We start from the raw sequence: 19205 nt of genomic DNA, 5'->3' as shown, positions 1-19205 counted from the left end.
TTGGTTATTACGATTTTTATTAAAACAATCATTATTTTCACATTTTGTCCTTTTTTTGCTAGCAATATACAGGCTTGTTGTAAGGCCCTTACCAACTACCAGGAATTCTCACAAAGGCCAATGAAACAGCCCTGGTTCTGGCTCAGTGAGGCACAGTACATGGAAAACTGGCCTGGCGAAATCAGAAAAACAGGGGGAACGCCTGGAGTGTTAAGGCAGCATGCCAGAGACCAAGAATCAAAGGCAGCCAGAGTCTTGCAAAGGGCAGGTTTTTGGGACATCTTTAAAATGCACATATGTGAGCTCCTCGTGGGATAAGGTGAAGGAATGGATCCCACAGTTGCTCATGTTGGGGGTACACTCTTCATACGGTCCAAAGACACAAGATCTTGAGTTGCAAGTGAGCTGCAAAGGGAGAGGACAATTCAGAAAATCTCTGGGGAAACCCTCCTGCTCCAGAGTCCCTACATGCATACAATCGGCCCTGCCCTGACCTCCTGCCCCTTGGTATATCTGAGGTTGTTCATTTTCTATGTTTTCCCAAAGAAATCCATGTTTTCCCAAAGAAATCCAACAAAAGTTTTTTTTTGTTTTTGTTTTTTAAAAACCATGCTTGCAAGAAAAATGTGCACTGGGTTTGTTTAAAAAATAAACACATTTTACACAGCTCATGCTAAGCAGCTCATTTGGCACAACATCTTGAGGAAAGGGGAGCTGTCTGACAAGGTACAGTAAAGAGGTGGAGGCTGGAAAGTAAGAGGGGCATTGAAATGGATGGGGTGGAGGGAAGAGAAGCACACAATTGTAGATAATGACAAGAGACAGAAAGGCAAGGGTGCCAAAATACAACTGTCAGAATCCAGAGATAGAACCAAACTACAAGACAGGGAAGGGAAAAGAGAGAAATATAATGTCTTAAAGTACCTTAGACAAACTTTCAGCAAAGCCCTTACAATCTCTCCCAGTGTTTTCCCAATGGATGAGAATCACACACACATACCCAAAAAAGAAGGGCATACCTCATTCTTACACCTGAAAAGATTTACTTTCCAGAATCACCCACATGAAAAGGAACCCCTCTCTTCCTTGGGTTTGATTGCTAATTGGAAGTCGCCATACGGAGCTGCAACTCAACCAGATGCACATTTTGCAGCCTCCTCAAAGGGCAGGGAATCCTGGTGTTTGCCTGCATACACAGCAGCCAGACAATCCAAACTAATCCCTTGAAAGGCAGAGATATGCTAGAATTACCAGTGCCGCTTTAGTGAGGGTTGATCAGAAGGGGTTAAGGGCAGAGCAGCAGACAGTGTAGAAATGCAGCAGGAAACCTCTATAAGGTGGGTACTAAATTAAAGACTCCCATGAAGCCAATTTCCCATGGTACACTAGCAGGCTTGTTACAGCACACAGCTTGGACATTTCTGTATTCCATAGGAGGGTTGGTTTAGGCTATATCCTAAGTCCCCTAAAGAGGCAATTTACATTTGTAGCACAACTACAAAGAGAACTGGAACTGAAAACTACAAAACACCTCTCCGGATGCCATCGGTTGATTGCAAAGGGTGCACTTATTTTCAAATGGTGCCTGTTTCCCTGCAATGCTCATGGAAGCAACCAAGAAAGGACATTTTCCCCCATGTTTATGGCAGGTTAGAGAAAGCATCTAAAACACGCAGCAAGGGCCTGATCCTCTCTTGATTCCCTTTTCTGCATTTTATGCAGAGAAATCCACACATTTAAATGCACAAGCGCTGTTCTCATTTGATGGCGCTGGACGTGCGGCTCTGCCTTTTCAGCTTCTGCTCCAAAAAAGATAAAAATGTGAAGCTGCCCAAGTTCTCCCCAGGAGGAGGGGCAGACTTCCTCCGAAGCACCATCTGAGCCAAAAAGATCAGATCTTGCCTCAGAGGCTCTGTCTGCTGCAGCTGCACCCATCCCTGCGACTAACAGATGCCTGTAACATTTCTCTAAAGAGGATCCAGCACCCTTCAAACATGGCAATATTTTGCAGGCATTGATATAGCCTGCAAAATATTGGGCCAACTCATGGTGGAGGGGGAGTTCTACTAGCAGCTATCACTCAAACTAAGCCTCTGTTTTCAGAGGCAGTATACCTCTGAATATCAGATGTTGGAGATGGACCACAGGACCCCACTATCTCCCATCTTGCCCATTGCATCTGGCCAGCCATTGTTAACGGAATTCTAAGCTTGAGGGAACTAGGGGGCATACTTCTCAGGTGCGGGGAGAGGCGCTTTCAGAAAGTGCAAGCATTTGGATGTTCAGATAAAAAATAGCACTAAGCAAGGTGCTTGAACCCGGTTCCCGAAATGGAATACCTAGCCTTAAATTCTGAGGACCTGGAAATGGACCCTGCCAGATCAACCTCAGTGCTGGAACAAACATCTCCAGCACCTTGATAGCCCAGTCTTGGACTCTCCCTCCAGGCCCAGGTCTGGCGCTCAGTCTCTGAACTGCCCTGGATTATTGCTGTAATATGTCACTCCAAAGGGAGCTTGAGGCTCACCATGATGCATCCTGCAAACCCCATTTCCCAAACAGGATGCAGCCAAATTGAAGCCAAACTGAGGTAAGGATACTCCCCTCACCTCAGTCGCAACTATGCAAAGCCTTGCTCCAAATGCTTCTCCCTTTCTAAGCCTTTAAAGCAGATACATTGTTGGTGTTCCTCAGCCATGAGGGCTAGAAGCATTAGTTTATTTTATTTTTCAGTAAGAGCAGCATTTCATGATCAATTAAGTTTAAAAAGAGCTCAGGGACCCTTGGTTAGGGTAGGGGGAGCAGAGACAGAGAAGGAGGGAAAGAACACAGACACACACAGGCGCACGCACACACACACACTCACTCACAAATAAACTTGCTTTAGCACAAGCAAAGATGTCCAGCAGGTTCAAGGGCATTTTCCAAATCTGCAAAAAGCAGATGGTTGTACTGATCCCTTTGGCCCTGAACTTAATGCCAGAGTGAGAAAGAGGGAGCCTGAGCCCCTGGACTCGTCCTGCTAGGGAGCGTGCTAAATATTCTCCCTTACACTTCCTTTTCAAGGAATCATTTGCTCCCTTCAGGAAATAAAACATCCAGACAATCCCTGGGTGCAAGTTAGATCAGTCAGTTGGCTCCTTCCCTTTCCAAGCTCCAGGGGAGGCTGTGCAAGACCCACCCAGGAAAGCAGTGCCAAGGCAGCCAAGTCAAAAAGTCAAGTCAACATCGTAGAAAAGAAACACGGGTTCAAAAACCCTCCAACTGGAGGGGGGAGGGGTCAGAGGCAATGTCTCCTCTTGCAAAAGCATTCAGTAGCAGCCAAGAGAAAACTGTCAGAGTCAGGAATGCACTGCCCCTCTTCCTCGCCGTGGTGCCTGCAAGGCTCCTGTGTTAGCACCTTCTGCCCCTAAGCCAGGCCAGTGATCCTCCAAAGAACCAAGAGAGTTGCATTAATGGTAGGGGCACAGTTCCTCCTCATTTAGTCTGCTGCCAGAGATCATGCTATTAACAGCCATCTCTGCTCTCCACAAAAGCAGCTGGTCTGGTCCAGGCCAGCTCCTCGTTCACGGGACTCGCTGGCAACATGTCGGGACCCTCCAGGACGCTCTCTGAAATCAGATGCTTGCAACAGCCTTGTTGGCAGGGCTTCAAGGTACCCCCTCGCCTCCTGCCACCTTGCTAACAGGGGGCAGCTACCGCTCAACGGAAGGTCAGGCGAGAGGCAAGGGAAGTGGGTGCCAGGCAGGAGAGAGTCTGTGGTTTAAAGCCAGGAGAGGGGGCTGAATCCCCCACCATTTTTCAGCAAAGCGTGTCAGTGTTGAAGGAGAGCTGAGCCTGTGGAGACAAGCAAAAAAGGAGTCCCAACTGAAAACTAGAGCTGATTGGTTAGCAGCTAACGTGGTTAGCCGCAGTTTAAATCACTGCGCAACCTGCAACTCCTCCCATTGCCAGCTTGACTTCCCCTTCCTTCTCCCTCCAAGGCCCCTCCCTGTCTTTGCACCTGCCTTTCTAGGAGCTCTGTGTGAGACCCAGTCCTACTCTTTCATTGCTAATCCTTTCCCAGCAGTCTTCTTTGCATTTTCTCAATGAATCTTTTGTGCCAATCCTAGCTTCTCAGATTCACTACTTCCGCTACTCCCCTTCTTTCAGCCACCTTGCATTCTGCTCTTCAGCTCCTTTATGACCGCTGCTATCCTGCTGTTCTTCCCAAATGGCAGCTGCCTGGTATCACAATGTTCCTTGCTGCTGCAGGACTTTCTTTCCCCCAACAAAAGAGGTTTCTTGCCTCCCTGGGTAGGCACTAACACCATCACAGTGCCTGTTTGCACAGCTTCCCCTCCCCTCCCGCAAGCTTGCTTCACCCCTGCTCACTCGCTCTTCCTCAAAGCTGATCAGTCCCTCGTCATCTGTTTCCAGATCCTCGGGCTCCTCCACTACAAGGGCCCGCAGTTCAGTCGGGGCGGCTCGTGGACGCAAGATGTTCAGCAAGCGTTGCAATGGAGACTCCACTGAACAGGCAGGGCTGGTCTCCTGCTGTTCCAGATTATCGCTCTGCTTCTTGGCAAAGTTCACAAACACCTGGGAAGGGTGGGTGGAGGAAACAAAAGGGCCAGCAAGTGAGTTTCTGGGTCAGTGATCCATTTCCAGGATTCGGGGCAGAGGTCCTTCCCAGCCCTGATCTCCAAAAGCAGAAACTTATAACCCAGTTAGAGAGTTGCAGCCTCCTGCTGCTCTGAGCCTCTCCTGTGCTTACATTGTCCAGTGTGGTTTGGCTGACGGAATAATCTTCAATGCCCAAAACATCCACCACTTGCTCCATCTTGCTGAACACTTGGGCTAGAGAGATCTGCTCAGATTTGAGCTGGTATTGCACCTTTGTATGATGCCGTTCCTGGGGGAGCAGGAAGAGGAAGAAAAACGTCAGTGGCAGAAAGGGGCTTTGCTCAAGTCTTCCCATTACCTTCCACACTTGCAGCTTCACATGAGCAAGTCAAACAGCTGGCGGTCCCCTTCCATTCCTCTGAGATCATGTTCAGTGAAGAACAATGCTGAATTTCGGTTTCATATTAATTGCATCCTCCAAGCAGCTCACAGTACAGCTCTCCTCCACCCCTCCCCAATTCAACTTCACAACAATCCTTATAAGTCTGCTTTAAAGCAAGGTGGGCAGGAAGTGAAGCCTCCCCACTGGAATAAATCTCACCTTGAGGATAGCCTCTGGGAAGTTCCTGTTGAAGAACCGCACCACCTCTTTGACATTCAGGCTGGATTTGGTCCGCACTGTGATCATGTATCCATCACCAAACCTGACCAGTGTAGAGACAGTAAGGTCAAGAAGCCAACTTTACCACTTAACTCCCCACCCCAACAAGAAAAAGAAAGCCCTCTCCTATGAATCTGCCCTGGTAATTTTTTACTGTTTTTAAAAAATAAGTTTTAGAAACCTAACTAGTAAACAAAAGACACGTCATGATCATACCATAATGGGATGATATGCCATTATGGTATGATCATGCAATATGCATACTCTCTGTAACTATTCCAAGAGGACATACATTCATTGCTCATTAACAAAGGGCAAACAGTACAGAGTCTCCTCTTCTAACTTCTCTTAGCTGCACAAATTAAGCTATCCTTACACATTACTGCACTTTTCTGCATCTGTTCTTTAACTTATGGAGTCAGGACAGCTGGATTTAAGTCCAGTGGCATCTTAGAGACAACAAGATTTTCAGGGTGTAAGCTTTCAAGAGTCAAAGCTCTGCCTGCATCTGAAGAAGGGAGCTTTGACTTTTGAAAGCATCTACCCTGATCATCTTGTTGCTCTCCAAGGTGCCACTGGTTTCAAATCCTGTCGTTTTACTGCAGATCATCACGGCATCAAGGCTGCTGGTCTTCACAGAAGCTTTGGACGTTTCAGCAAATGTGCTGCATCCAGTAAAACAGAGACTCACAGGAACCACAACCCAACTGCATGTCAGATAGATAACAGGAGTATTACCTGAGTATCAGCACAGTTCTGGCCAGACCCTGCAGGGCCAGAAGTACCCCTCTCCTCCCTCGACATCCACTCGATTACCTGTTTTTCAGGTGCTGGATGCTGCCCAGACACTTCAGGCGCCCGTTCACCATGATCGCCAGGCGAGTGCAGAGGGCCTCACATTCTTCCATGCTGAGGAAGGTGAAAAGGTAGGCATGAGCAGGGAATTGGTTAGGCAAATCACCTGGGCTTGAGTCACACATTTAGTCTTCCAGCTAAGCACATGCTCCTAGTCATTAATCTGCTGTTGGTGGCATGGTTTCAGCAGTTCCTCCCCACCACCCCCTCAGGCAGTAGGAATAGGACACGCCCAACCTGTGTGATGTCAACACCACTGAACGGCCAGTTTTGATGATGTCCAAGATAAGGTTCCACAGAAAACGCCTGGCTTTAGGGTCCATGCCAGTAGTTGGCTCATCCTATCAGGAAAGGGGGCAGAGGAAAGAATTAGCCTCTCTAGAGTAGCATCTCTAAGATTCCCATCACTGGTACTGATCCCAACAAAGCTTCTGTCAAGGGCTATGGGTCTTAAAATATACATTTCTAGAACAGAAGGGATCCAAGAGACCCTGTTCACTAGATCACTTAGGGCAGAATTACACAGATCTATATTGTTGTCTTTTGTGACTAGAACCTTACATTGGCTTTTTAAACATGTATCCTCTGTGAACAGGAACACATACATATTTAGTTTCCCCTGTTTTGGTATTGCAATGCTTTGGTTCTGCCACTAAGCGCTGCTATAGCACTATAGGTTTCAATACATATGAAGTCACAGCATAAGTTCTGCTCTGTCACTAGCCATATCTAGTGACAGAGCAGAACAGTACGACACAGAACTGAAGTTCAGTTCTGCTTGTTAGACAACAAGGACTGTACAAAGATGTGAATATTTGATATTTCTGAGTCAAAATTATATGCAAAATTTGCTGTTTTGTTTAACATGGGGATGTCTGAAATGGCAAAAGGCAAAATTTTGGGACCCCCCCTAAATTAACATCCTGAAATTTCAGGATTGGGGGGAGGGGGGTCATTTCACTTTCAGGGTAGACCTGACATCCAAGCCTGAATGCTAGGTCTAGTGCCACTGTTTTCAACGGGCAGTAGACCTGACCTCTAGTGTCCAGATGCTAGGTATACCATCCACTGAAAACAGAGGTGGTGAACCTGGCATCTATCTATCAATGCTTGGTATTCCCAAGTCCCACAAAATTATCCAAAATGGATTCCTGAAATGCTATCAATAGTAGAGGTGGGCATGAACTGAAATACGAACCAAAGCTCGTCACAAACTGGGTTGTTTTTTGGTTCGCGAACCAGTAGTTCATCGGAGGGCATTTCTGACAAACTGCAAGAATTTTTAGACAGGTTCATTTTGTTCGTTTTTCAGTTCATTACTGCAGACAGCCTGGTGCTGATCAATCAGTTTCCTAGGTAACGGGGGTGGGGGTGGGTGGGCTTTCTGCAGATCTTCTGCTGCCCCAGAAGTGACATATTCATGAAACAAACAAATCAGTTCATGAACCGGGCAATTTCATGCTGGTTTGTGGTTTGTGGAACATGATGAACCATGAACCACAATAAACGGCCATTTCCCCAGTTTGTGCCCATCTCTAATCAATACTCCAAAAAATTTCAGGAAAATGGCAATCATGCCCTTTCAAAAATACACCTGCCAAAATTAAAAGGAAGATTTTTGACATGCATATCCCTATGACTGTGCAAGGCCCCTGACCCATCTTTATCCCTCACCAGGAAAATGAAGGCTGGATAGCCAATAAGCGCAATGGCTGTGGACAGCTTCCTCTTGTTGCCACCACTGTAGGTGCTAGCAGGTTTGTTTGCATATTTTGTTAGTTCCAGCTTCTTCAGGGCCCATTTCACCACCTGAGAAAAGCAAAGGACATCATCACAAAAATCCTGAGTATCTATTTAATCCAGAAAACCAGATTAGAAACTCTGTTGCTGCAATCAATAACATGGATTATAATGCCCAACACTTCCCTGATGGAAAGTATGATTGGGAGCTGAAGTGTGTTAATTTTGTCGAAGGCTTTCACGGCTGGAGAACGATGGTTGTTGGGGGTTTTCCGGGCTGTCTTGCCGTGGTCTTGGCATTGTAGTTCCTGACGTTTCGCCAGCAGCTGTGGCTGGCATCTTCAGAGGTGTAGCACCAAAAGACAGAGATCTCTCAGTGTCACATCTTTTCCACACTGTGACACTGAGAGATCTCTGTCTTTTGGTGCTACACCTCTGAAGATGCCAGCCACAGCTGCTGGCGAAACGTCAGGAACTACAATGCCAAGACCACGGCAAGACAGCCCGGAAAACCCCCAACAACCATGTGTTAATTTTCATTATATGATTTTCTTTCTGGCTATGTGCATTCCCGTGTCTTGACTGTCAAGTTGTCTGAGTTGGAATAACCTTGAAAATGTACATAGAGATTTACAACAGAGATGCCGTGCACTCTGTGCTGGGATCCAGCTTCAGTTGATAGCCCCCTACCCTTCTCCAAGCTATCAGCTACCTTGCTTGATGCTAGTGGAAAAATGCAGCCAGACATCCTTCTACTCTGCTTGCATTCAGACCTCACTAAATTCAGCATGTTTTATTATATTTATATCTAGATCTTCAATTGCTGTAAACTGCTGGCCGAGGGACAATCTGAGTGGTTACCTCATGATTTGTATGTTGGCACAAGACTGTCCCTTTAGTGTTTACATCCCACCCAAGTCTTTATGAAGGAAAGGGGAAAAAAGAGCTAGTAGACCAACAGCTGAAGGCAGTTTCACTTGCCCCCACTGTGCTGCTGGCTTACCTGTTCCTCATCCTTCCAGGGGATGCCACGCAGCCGGGTGTACAGCTCCAGGTGCTCCTGCGCAGTTAACTCATCAAAAAGTGCATCAAACTGCGGACAGTAACCCAAGCTCTGCTGCACCTGGAGAAGCTCCTTCAATATGCTACAGAAGCAGAGAAGAAGAGGAGAGATTTGCAACTACAGAAATGCAAGGAGCAAGGCATGCAATACAAGAAATGAGGCAAGAAACTGAGTTACACCAAGCCCATCCCAAGAACTGAAAGGGCAGAATCTCCCTGCAATTTTCAGAATTACATAACGACTGAGCAGGCTCTGCCTTATGAAAGATTATACTCTTTCAGGAGGAAATGTAACCCTATCACAGGAACTTTGCTGGATTAGGCTATGGTTGGGTCCATCTGTTCCAGCATCTTGTTTTTAACAGTGGCCAGGAACAGAAGCATCTGACCAAGAAATCTGAAAGTAGGGCATGAAAATAACTATGAATGTGCAATCCAGGTCCAGGATTCAATGGGGAAAGCCAGATTTTTTGCCAATTTAGCAAAATCCAGCTTTCCTGGATCACATTAGAGAATCCCACACCTGATCAGGATGTCCAGATTGAGACCTCTAAATAAATCCAAGTACATCTGAGTTAATTTGGGAAACACGGCTTGGCTGTTCCTCTTGCTGTTTCCTTGCAAAGAAACAGCATTTACCCCCTTTTGGGGGAAGAGAGGGGAGAGGGAGGAAGGAGGAGGAGGAGTTTGGCAACGAGGGAGCAGTGAGTGGCCAATCTGTGCAGGAGCTCTCCTTATCTGCCTGGTTTCTGTGAGTGACACTGATCTAGTTGGGCTAAGTTACAAAAGTGTCCTTTGCTTCAGTTTGGTTTGGGTGGAATTCTCTGTTTTGACATGATTCTCTGGTTTGATGTTGGTCCCGTTGATTCACTTTGGTTCGGGGTGGGGGGTGTTCATCCATTCCTTTGCTTCACTTTGGTTCTATTGGGCTTCCTCTTGCATTTGAGAGTGTGCTTGGAAATGTTTCCCCCATAGGAAACAATGGAGACTGGCTGGACAGCTTGTCCTGGGGGCACTTGGGTTCTGAGGACTCTTCAGTTTGGTTCTGTTGGTTCTGTGTGTGGAGCTTACATTTGGGAGTGTGCTTTGGTCATGGCAGCCTTGACCTAGCATGTTTCTGGAGTAGGAGTCAGCTTGACTTTTCCCCCATAAGAAACAATGGAGTGGCTGGGGGTATCTTGTTCAGGGGCCCAAAGAATTGGACCGCAGGGTCCAATCTTCCTGAAATTTGACGGGGGGGGGGGTCCTTAGAGAACAATCAGCAATAGGTTTCTTGAAAATTTGGTGAAGTTTTCTTGAAAAATAACTCTTCCCCCCAATCCCCAGGGATAGCCTCAGAATGGTTTTCCCCATAGAGAATAAGGGCTGAATAAACCCAGATTTCTCTGATCCATCCAAACAGGTTCAGAGAATCTTCCCTGGATTTGGGGAATCTCAGATTTTTTGGGGATCCCTGAATCTGGATTTCCCAGAGTTTTGGGGGTGCACACTCCTAAAGACAACAACTTTGTCCTGTTCTTTATCCCCATCAAATGGTATTCTGATGTATAAAGTAATACTAACTTTCAACCTTGTCTATAATAATTGCCACTTTCTACCTGACCCCCTGGAAAAAATAGAGGCTGCTGTTCAAATATCAGCACCAACATCATCCATGGACATACCTGTGCCCATTGACAAAGGCCTCCCCACCAGTTGTACTTTCATCACCCGTCAGCATCTTGAAGGTGGTTGTCTTCCCAGCTCCATTGACACCCAGCAGACCAAAACACTCCCCTGGCCTGACACCAACACATAGGCGGTCCACAGCAAGAATCCGCCCAATTTTGCGGGATTTGTAGATCTGGTAAATAAGAAAATGGCATACAAATTGAGCCAATTTAACACATTTCACTGTTTCCTGGACTCCATCATACACTTCAGGTTAGTGGTGAATTTACAAAGAACTCCTTTTCCTAGCTGTCAACTTGGAACCTCTCCTGGCTAGAGATGAGCACAAATCAAAATATGAACCAAAGTTCATCATGAACCGAGCCGGTTCGTGGTTTGCGAACCGGTGGTTGTCAGAGCTCATTTCTGACGAACCACAATGAACTTTAGGCCAGTAAGTTTTCGGTTTGTGAAGCTCAAAGCAGCACTTGTCATGCCGTTTGCAAAAGGCAAGAAAAGTGTTGCTTTCAAATGCCAACCGCTTTTCAGCTGATGGGACAGGGATCCCCCATCAACTGAAAAAATCAGCCAGTGTTTGAAAGCAGCAACACTTTTCTTGCCATGCAAGATAACTGTTGCTGCTTTCAAATGCTGGATCCCTCCTCCCATCAGCTGAAAGGCTTGCAAACGGCAAGAAAAGTGTTGCTTTCAAACTTCCCACCCTGCTTTTTTTACTTGATGGGAGGGGGAGGAGGGAGTCCCCCCCCCAAATCGAGTGAAAAAAGTGGCGGGGTGGGAAGTTTGAAACTTTTCTTGCTGTTTGCAAATACAAACAGCTAGGAAAGTGCTGTGGCTGCTGCTGGCCCCAGGAAGTGACAAACCATGAACCAAATGAACCGGTTCGCGAACTGGGCAAATTCATGGTGGTTTGTGGTCCATGGCTTTTCATGAACCACAAACTGCCATTTTCCCAGTTTGTGCCAATTTCTACTCCTGACCCTAAACTCCACACCACTACCTTTGTTCCCTGCCAGTTACAGCTGCTCTTACCTTAGTAAGATTCTCAATCTTGAGCATGTCATTGTCGGCATCACCGCGCAACACACGATGTCGCTCGTTTGCAACGTCCACGTCATCCTCAATGGGCTTGGTGGACACAGGAAGACGTCTGGTGTAGGGAGAGAAACAGAGAGTGGTGAAGGGCTTTGTGGTGAAAGCTGTCACAATGGCTTGTTCTTTTCCCAGATCAGGAGAGTTAGCCACTTCCCAAGGATGGACTAGAGAGCCTTTGACAACTCAGACAATAAATGGACAGATTGGCTTTTAAGGCTCTTATCTGTCTTCATTACACAGCTGTGATTACATACCATTAATAGTAAACCTGACACCCACACAACCCCAGAATTAAAATCTTAAGACTGCCTGTTATGACCCTTACTTTCTCTAGGGTAGATTGTTGCCACCAGGAATATTATATTCCAAGATATTTTATTTAAGTTTTCCTTTCAGTAATGTGCCTAAGCATCAGGCTCCTTCATGGTTCTATGTGGCCCTGAGGATAGGAATGGAATATGACAGCTACTCTGGGATATAACAAAACATATAACAATGACAGGTACTCTGGGATATAACAGAAACATAACAATGACAGCTACTCTGGGATATAACAAAAACAAAATAAACTTATTTTTTCAAGAAGCTTATCAGTTTCATAAAAGTAGTTCTCAGTTCTTAAAGTTACTTCATTTAAACTCATTCATACAGATCTCTTCTAAGGCTTCACACACAGTTAGCCTCTTTCTCTAACTCAATATTTCTCACAGACGTGCTTAAAGTTACTCAGGCTGCACACAGCTTGCCTGCTTAATCCTGACTCAATATTTCTCTCACAGAAATGCTTAAAACTTCTCAGGCAGCACACAGCTAGCCTCTCTTTCTCTAACTGAATGTTCTTTCTTCACTCTCAGAGCCAAGTTACAAGTGACGCCTTACACAGGTTGGACACTTGTCAGCTTCCCTCAAGTTTTGATGGGAAATATAGGCATCCTGGTTTTACAGCTTGGCTCTCCATTACAGCTGCAAGACCAGGATGCCTACATTTCCCATCAAAACTTGAGGGAAGCTGACAAGTGTCCAACCTGTGTCAGCCATCTCTTGTAGCTTGGCTCTCAGTCTCAAACTGCATTCACTCCGCCCACACTCTCAGTCACCAGCCAATCATATCATTCACTCTTCCCTCTCTTCCCCCCCCCCCGACTCTTCACCTATCTCACACCAAGCATTTAAAGATACATGCACACATTTACTTGAAATAATTACACTGCCTTTGAAACATAAGACTGAAAAAGCAGCATGTTTAAGTTATTCTTTTCCCTTCTGGTTCACAATTATAGATAAAATATGTGCTCATGAAAAACAAAGTGATATTTTCATGCAGAATTGGTTTTCTGACTTAGATACCATTGGGCAGTCACAAGCCCTGAGGCAAGTAGGTAGGGGTGTGGGGGGGAGAGAGAGAGAGAGAGAGAGAGAGAGAGAGCATGTGCACGAGAGGGCAAATCCTAAGATCGCACAGGTGGAGATAAAACTCCCTAACTTCAGCACATCACAATGTAGTCATCACAAGAAATCCTTTAAAGATGAAACAAAACTTTGATTTGCTTAGGATCTTTACATCAATATAGAACTGCCACAAATTAAGTCAGGCCATTTGTCCACCTAGTTTAGTAACTCCTCTGACTGGTGGCAGCTCTCCATGGAGAAAAAGGTCTTTTCTCTCTCTCTCTCTCTCTCTCTCTCTCTCTCTCTCTCTCTCTCTCTCTCTCACACACACACACACACACACACACACACACACACACACCTTCCACGTTATATTTTGTTCTGCCCTTTGTATACAGACCCCAGACATTTCTTGGTGAATTCTTTAAAAACATTGATTTTTCTCCTCTGGTGGAAAACTAACACTCCTTCTTTCCAATTTGGATCTATACATCTCTTATAGAGTAGCACACTTCACCCTGGCAGTTAAGAAAATTCAGGCTTGAGATGTGTTTAACGCTGAGACTTCTCCTCCTGTGTATAAGGAAGCTGCTAATGTGTTTTAACATACTTTTATGCGTTTTTAACATTATAGTTTTATTGTTTATTGTTCATGTTTTACTCAGTGTGTTATATTTGCTTAACTGTGATGGCCTTTGGCCACATGCAATAAACATTATTCTGATTCTTATAACTTTTAAAGCTTCAGTTTGATTGTCCTCTTGGTTGCTGTTAATCAGGTTTGTCAGCTTTGGCTTGTTTTACTTGAAAATTGTCTTAACTTGTATTTATTGTAAACTGCCTTGGGAACCGAAGTCCTCACAGGTAGTCTTATTACTCTATTAGAGCAAAGCAGCAAAACAAACAAAATATTACGGTAACACTTTAAAAACTAACAGATTTATTGCAGCAGAAGTTTTCACAGAGCCATTTCATCTGCCTGATCCAATTAGGGGTTCAAACCACATGAAATCCCCTGCAAGCCTGCCACCACCCAAGTTGTTCAATATTCCCCTTCCTTTTATAAAAAGAACAAGAAGCCCCAATATGATCTATGTTTTACAAATGAAGTATGACCAAAGTAGAACATGAGTGAACAGGATATAAAATATCCCATTTACAGAATTATAACTGCAGAGTAATTTACTGTAAACAAAAGGTATATACCATTAAAAGTTAAAAACCTACCAACTTCTAAAACTTGGGAAGCCATTATGATTGACGGCAACCTATATTCAGCAAGTGAATTAAATCTAGTTCTGAATACCCACCCTATGGGGACAACCATCTCTCTGCTCTTTGTTCCAAGGGAGGCAGCCAGCCCAAGGACAGTGGATCAACCCCAATGACCTAACCCCATTCCCAAAACACCCTGCCTCTTTTGTCTCCTACACTCTCTTCTCTGTACTCACCTTTCAGATAGATATAAGGTTGGGCATTTGATTGCTCAAAATAATTGCTCAACTGACAGGGTCAAATATTTTTAATGCATTAAATTTATTAACAGAAGAGAGAGTTTAATTTTTAACATGTTTTGGAAATTTGGATAAGCATCATACAAGATAGCTGACTGTTGAGCAATGAAATTACCTTTAAAAAAGTGTTGAATTATTGCAACTTTTAGCATGAGTAGGCCTAGGCAATAAACTTTGCCACTACTAACTGCTTGTGTTTCTGTTTCAGGTGCAACTATGCAGAATCGAGGTTGGTGATCTGCAAGAGAAAATGTGCTATGCTACTGGATCAGCCCCTCTCCCCGTGCACACACAACATACAACCAGGCTCACTGGCAAGAGCCCCCCTTTCCTGCCCTTGCTTATCAAATCGATGATGGAACGGAACACGAGAGGGGAACTGCCTCCTGCATCATAGCATTTTTGGCTTCTGGGGATATTCAGCAGTAGTCCATCAGTGGGCATGCCAGTACTAGATGCAGCAAATGTAGTACAACCCATCTTAGTTAAAGCACTAGCCTGAAGGTCAAGGGCACAGACTCACACCACTCTAAGTCTTAGAGCAGGGGTTTCACACCCCACTGGGTACTCACTGTGGTTTCCGGAAGAAATTATACTGGCACATGATAGTGATGAAAAAGCCCACAAAGCCTTCGATCGTCATGGCAACCAATCCTCGTGTGACAATATCCCATTCAAAGGGTGATTTAATTTTGTCAAACTGTCCTGGAGAGAGGAAAAGGCAACTCACAAAGACAGACCAAGCTAGCAGCTGAAAAGCACTGATTGCAGGTAAAGAGGCGGCAGACCGGCTCTCCTTTGCGCCTAGATCCCAATCCGACCAAGCAACCAACAGCCATAGGCAGCCCAGAAGGAGAAAAGGCACCAATCAGGCATACTTCCATACTGACTGGACCAAGACCACAATGTTAATTTTTTCCATGTATTGCTGTATATTTATTACAACATCGGCCTGATTAGCCCAGTTTGGCCTGAGCTTGTGAGAGCCTGCAGGGTTGGCCACAGGCAGGAGCTGGATAGGAGACCACCAAGGAAGACTGGGGATGCTATGTGGAGGAAGGCAATGGCAAACCACCTCTGCCCATCTCATCTCATCTAGAACGCCCCATGGATGGGTTGTTATGAGACAGTTGTTCTTTTTATAACGTGCGTTATTTGTGTTTTGGCAGGCAACTTCAGAAGCCAATTTCTGACTGAAAAGCAGGCTAGACTTTTTTAAAATGTGTCTTTACAGGAATGGTAGTTGTGTGTGTGAGTGTGTGCTGTATTAATGATGTTTTTAACATAACGTGATTGCTACCATTGTTATATTTTATGTATATTACTGTGCTGTGCTCTGCTCTGAGCCTGCTTGCGAGGAGAGCGGACTAAAAATCTTAATAAATAGATAGAATATGCAACAGATAATGATGGGAAGGTACAGAAAACCTCTGGCTTGTTCCATGCAACTTGCATGGGGTCTGCTATGGAGCCCAAAAGCCCCATCTGTTCTGTACGCATTTTGATTTGCAAGAGATGCTACTTTATTCTGAGAGCTGCCGGATGCCAGAATTGAAGCATGAGCTAAGTCTTATCCCCCCAGTGATTACACAGCAGAAGGACATTACTCTTCAGCTGCTTGAAAGTTATTTCCCCCCAGTTATTGTTTCACACATTTCAGGAGTAAATTGTGGTACTGGAGACAGATTCTGGCACTCAGCCCCTGAATCCAAACAAGCCGAGCAGGAGGCAGAGATGAAGCGGCAGCACAAGACGCTTAAAAGGGTTAGCAAGCTTACCGATCTTGGCATAGTATTCATTGATGTACTCATTGTAGGCCATCTCCATCAGCCCATGGCCCAGGTTATAATTGGGAAAGATCAGGAAGCAGCTTTTCAAGTAACTGTTCACCACCTTTAGGTCCTATTGAGAATAACATATCCCACTGGATCAGGTCAAAGGTCCATCAAGCCCAATGTCCTGTTTCCAGCACCATTTATTTTATTTTACTCATTTATTTAAAACATTTATTAGCCCACCTTTCCACCTTACGGAATTCAAGGCAGTTTACAATATAAATAGAAAAAGCATGAAAATATATATCAAAAAGAGTTTAAAAACACAATTTAAAAATATCAATACATTTTTAAAAACTGGCTAGACAAACGCTATCCTGAATAAAACAGTTTTCAGCTGTCTCCTGAAGAATTTTTTTAAAGTGAAAAAACCCAGACGCTTGAAAAAAGGCTCCTCCTCTTTAATCATTCTGGTTACTCTTTTCCAGTCCTGCCACATTCATTTCAGATGCAGGAGACCCAGAGACGGACAATTAAACAAAAGGCCTGCAAACCAATTACATCCGCTAAGACAGGGAAAGACTTGTCCAAGGATAGACTTAGCCACTTTCACAGCCAGCCATGGATCAGAATGCAGGCCTCCCACTACCCTGACTTTCCTCACAGCCTAAAGTAGAACCACGGTTATTTCTTTGTCCTCTGCCCCCTACCAGAATCTCACACACCTTGTCATGTTCAAAGAGCTGCAGCAGGAAGGTGGCCACAGTGGCAGTGATGCCGATGAACAAGTTGATGACAATCAGAAAGACATAAGCCGAGCTGGGCACCTCAAACCAGAAGGAGGCTGGGTACATGATGGGCGTGATAGACCAGCTGCAAAAGAGGGAGGCAAGGGGGTGACGTTTGTAGGCAAGTCTATCAGGCTCTGGCCAACACAGAGGCAGGTCTCTCCTTCACTCTACACTTCCAGAACCACAAGTGTCTGACCCCAGTTTCGCTACTGGCAACAGTGACAACATACCCATACAGCAGGAAGAGAGACAGCACAGCTGGAAAGTTGGTTGGAGAGGTGTATGCTGGCAGGTCAAACACAAAGAGGATGATGATGCAGCAAGTAGCTGGCACCAGGTAGTTTAACTACAAAAGAAAGGAAGGGTGAAAAGCACTTTATACTACACCACAATGACACAAAAGACCCTCTTCTAGCTTACTTTACACCCCCAACATAACATTTACACAGGGCATCGGGTCTTAATCCATCCCTGTGACTGCCTTTCTAAACAAGGCCTCTCCCCCAACAAAGGCCCTTGGATCATACCATGTCCCAGACGTAATTCGCCAGCCAGTAGATAACTGGGTTGCAGCCGCTCACAAATTGGAGGTGCTTGGCTTTGGTGGACTTCTCTGCCACCAGGAAGACCACAAAGCTAGCCGGCACGAAGGACATGGCTACGATGATGAAGATGGCGATGACCACATCGGTGCCCTGGAGGCTACAATGGGATGGATCAAGATTGGGGAACAATCGTTGAGGCATAAGCATGTAATCAGTTGTAAGCTATGGGAGGAAATTAATGCATGTGCGCGCGCGCACACACACACTCTTTAAAACTAGGGATTCAGCCTTTAATCTGCTTAACTAGTAGAGTAATCAACTGCAGCTTTAAACTAACCTGATGGGGTCAGTTTTAAATAAAAAAGGCCAAGAGCATGCTTGATTATTTGTTCAGGCTACTTTAGTTGTGTTTCTACACTGGATCACTGGACAGCCAAAGCAGGTTTACGGAGATCTGGTTTTAAATCATCGTTCTGCCATCTATCTCACTGATTGCCTTTGCACTGCCCACATTCCCTCAGCCTCACAAGGTTGTTGGGGGGGTGGGGAGATGAGTAAGGCCCTACCGAGCATCTTTCAGGAAGGATGTGACAGAAATGTGTGAAACAGAGAAGATTCAAAAGAGAAGGCCAAAGCCAAACATGGGAGGGGAGAAATCTAAGGTTATTTCTCTGGATCACCTTTCTGCAGACAGTCATGACATTTGGGATGTATATACATTTATTTATTATTTTATTTTACTTCATTTATACTCCACATTTTCCCCCAACAGGGACTCAAGGTGGCTTACATAATTCTCCTCTCTTCTATTTTATCCTCACAGCAACCCTGTGAGGTAGTTATGCTGAGTTCATGTGACTGGACCAAGGTCACCCAGCAAGTGTCCATGGCAGAGTGGGGATCTGAACCCGGTTATTCCAGATCCTAGTCAACACTAACCACTACACCATGCTGTATGGCCATTGTTTAAAATTGTGACTATGCATTTGTATTAAGTTGCTCTGAAATTCTTGTTTTTATATTAAATATTTTTTTAAAGAAAGTCATGTTTACTCAGCTTGGAAAAATGTTGCTAGAATGTGAATTAAAAAATAAGTTAAATACGACAACAAAAAACATTAAAAAGGATACCTACAGGTAATCCAAAGAGAGACTGGCGCTAGTCTTGTTCATTGGGTGGTTGGTCAGAGTGATACCTGGAGCACATAAGGGGAAGAGGAGAGGTTCAGGGAGTTTCCTTTCACTCTCACATAGGCATACACAACCAAGCAGCATCAAGTTTCTCACAGATGGATTCCCTTGATATGACAATACAGCTCCCCAATGCCTAAACGATTTGAGCACATCCCAAGGCTCAGATTGCTTCTCAGTCCACTCTGTTTCCATATGACCCAGGAGTGCTTCCCATTGACAGACCTTGAGAGAGAGGGAGAAGCACCACAGCTTCCTGAGTGACAGACTTAGCAAGTCAGCAACAACGCGGCTTTTTACCATCCCAAATCAGA

The 19205-nt window shown here is 45.1% G+C and overlaps 1 protein-coding gene across 3 annotated transcripts in view; it reads right to left on the bottom strand.

Annotated features, from left to right (window-relative positions):
• ABCA2 (ATP binding cassette subfamily A member 2) overlaps positions 1-19205 on the bottom strand; it is an 86949-nt gene continuing 67744 nt past the window's right edge. For all 3 annotated transcript variants that reach the window (XM_054997361.1, XM_054997360.1, XM_054997359.1), the window contains 16 exons: positions 18836-18896; positions 17683-17857; positions 17386-17501; positions 17090-17237; positions 16368-16491; positions 15162-15294; positions 11624-11741; positions 10588-10766; positions 8865-9006; positions 7796-7930; positions 6359-6462; positions 6083-6175; positions 5207-5309; positions 4757-4894; positions 4375-4581; positions 1-3837 (listed from right to left, as the gene is read on the bottom strand). In XM_054997361.1, the coding sequence (XP_054853336.1) occupies positions 3802-3837; positions 4375-4581; positions 4757-4894; positions 5207-5309; positions 6083-6175; positions 6359-6462; positions 7796-7930; positions 8865-9006; positions 10588-10766; positions 11624-11741; positions 15162-15294; positions 16368-16491; positions 17090-17237; positions 17386-17501; positions 17683-17857; positions 18836-18896 (2012 nt within the window). In that variant the 3' untranslated portion in view covers positions 1-3801. The remainder of the gene's footprint in view (positions 3838-4374; positions 4582-4756; positions 4895-5206; positions 5310-6082; positions 6176-6358; positions 6463-7795; positions 7931-8864; positions 9007-10587; positions 10767-11623; positions 11742-15161; positions 15295-16367; positions 16492-17089; positions 17238-17385; positions 17502-17682; positions 17858-18835; positions 18897-19205) is intronic.

This window comes from Eublepharis macularius, chromosome 14 (assembly GCF_028583425.1).
Source record: "Eublepharis macularius isolate TG4126 chromosome 14, MPM_Emac_v1.0, whole genome shotgun sequence".
NCBI classification, from domain to species: domain Eukaryota; kingdom Metazoa; phylum Chordata; class Lepidosauria; order Squamata; family Eublepharidae; genus Eublepharis; species Eublepharis macularius.
Note: the sequence above shows the minus strand (reverse complement) of the source record. Positions and strands in the feature narration are given on the sequence as shown.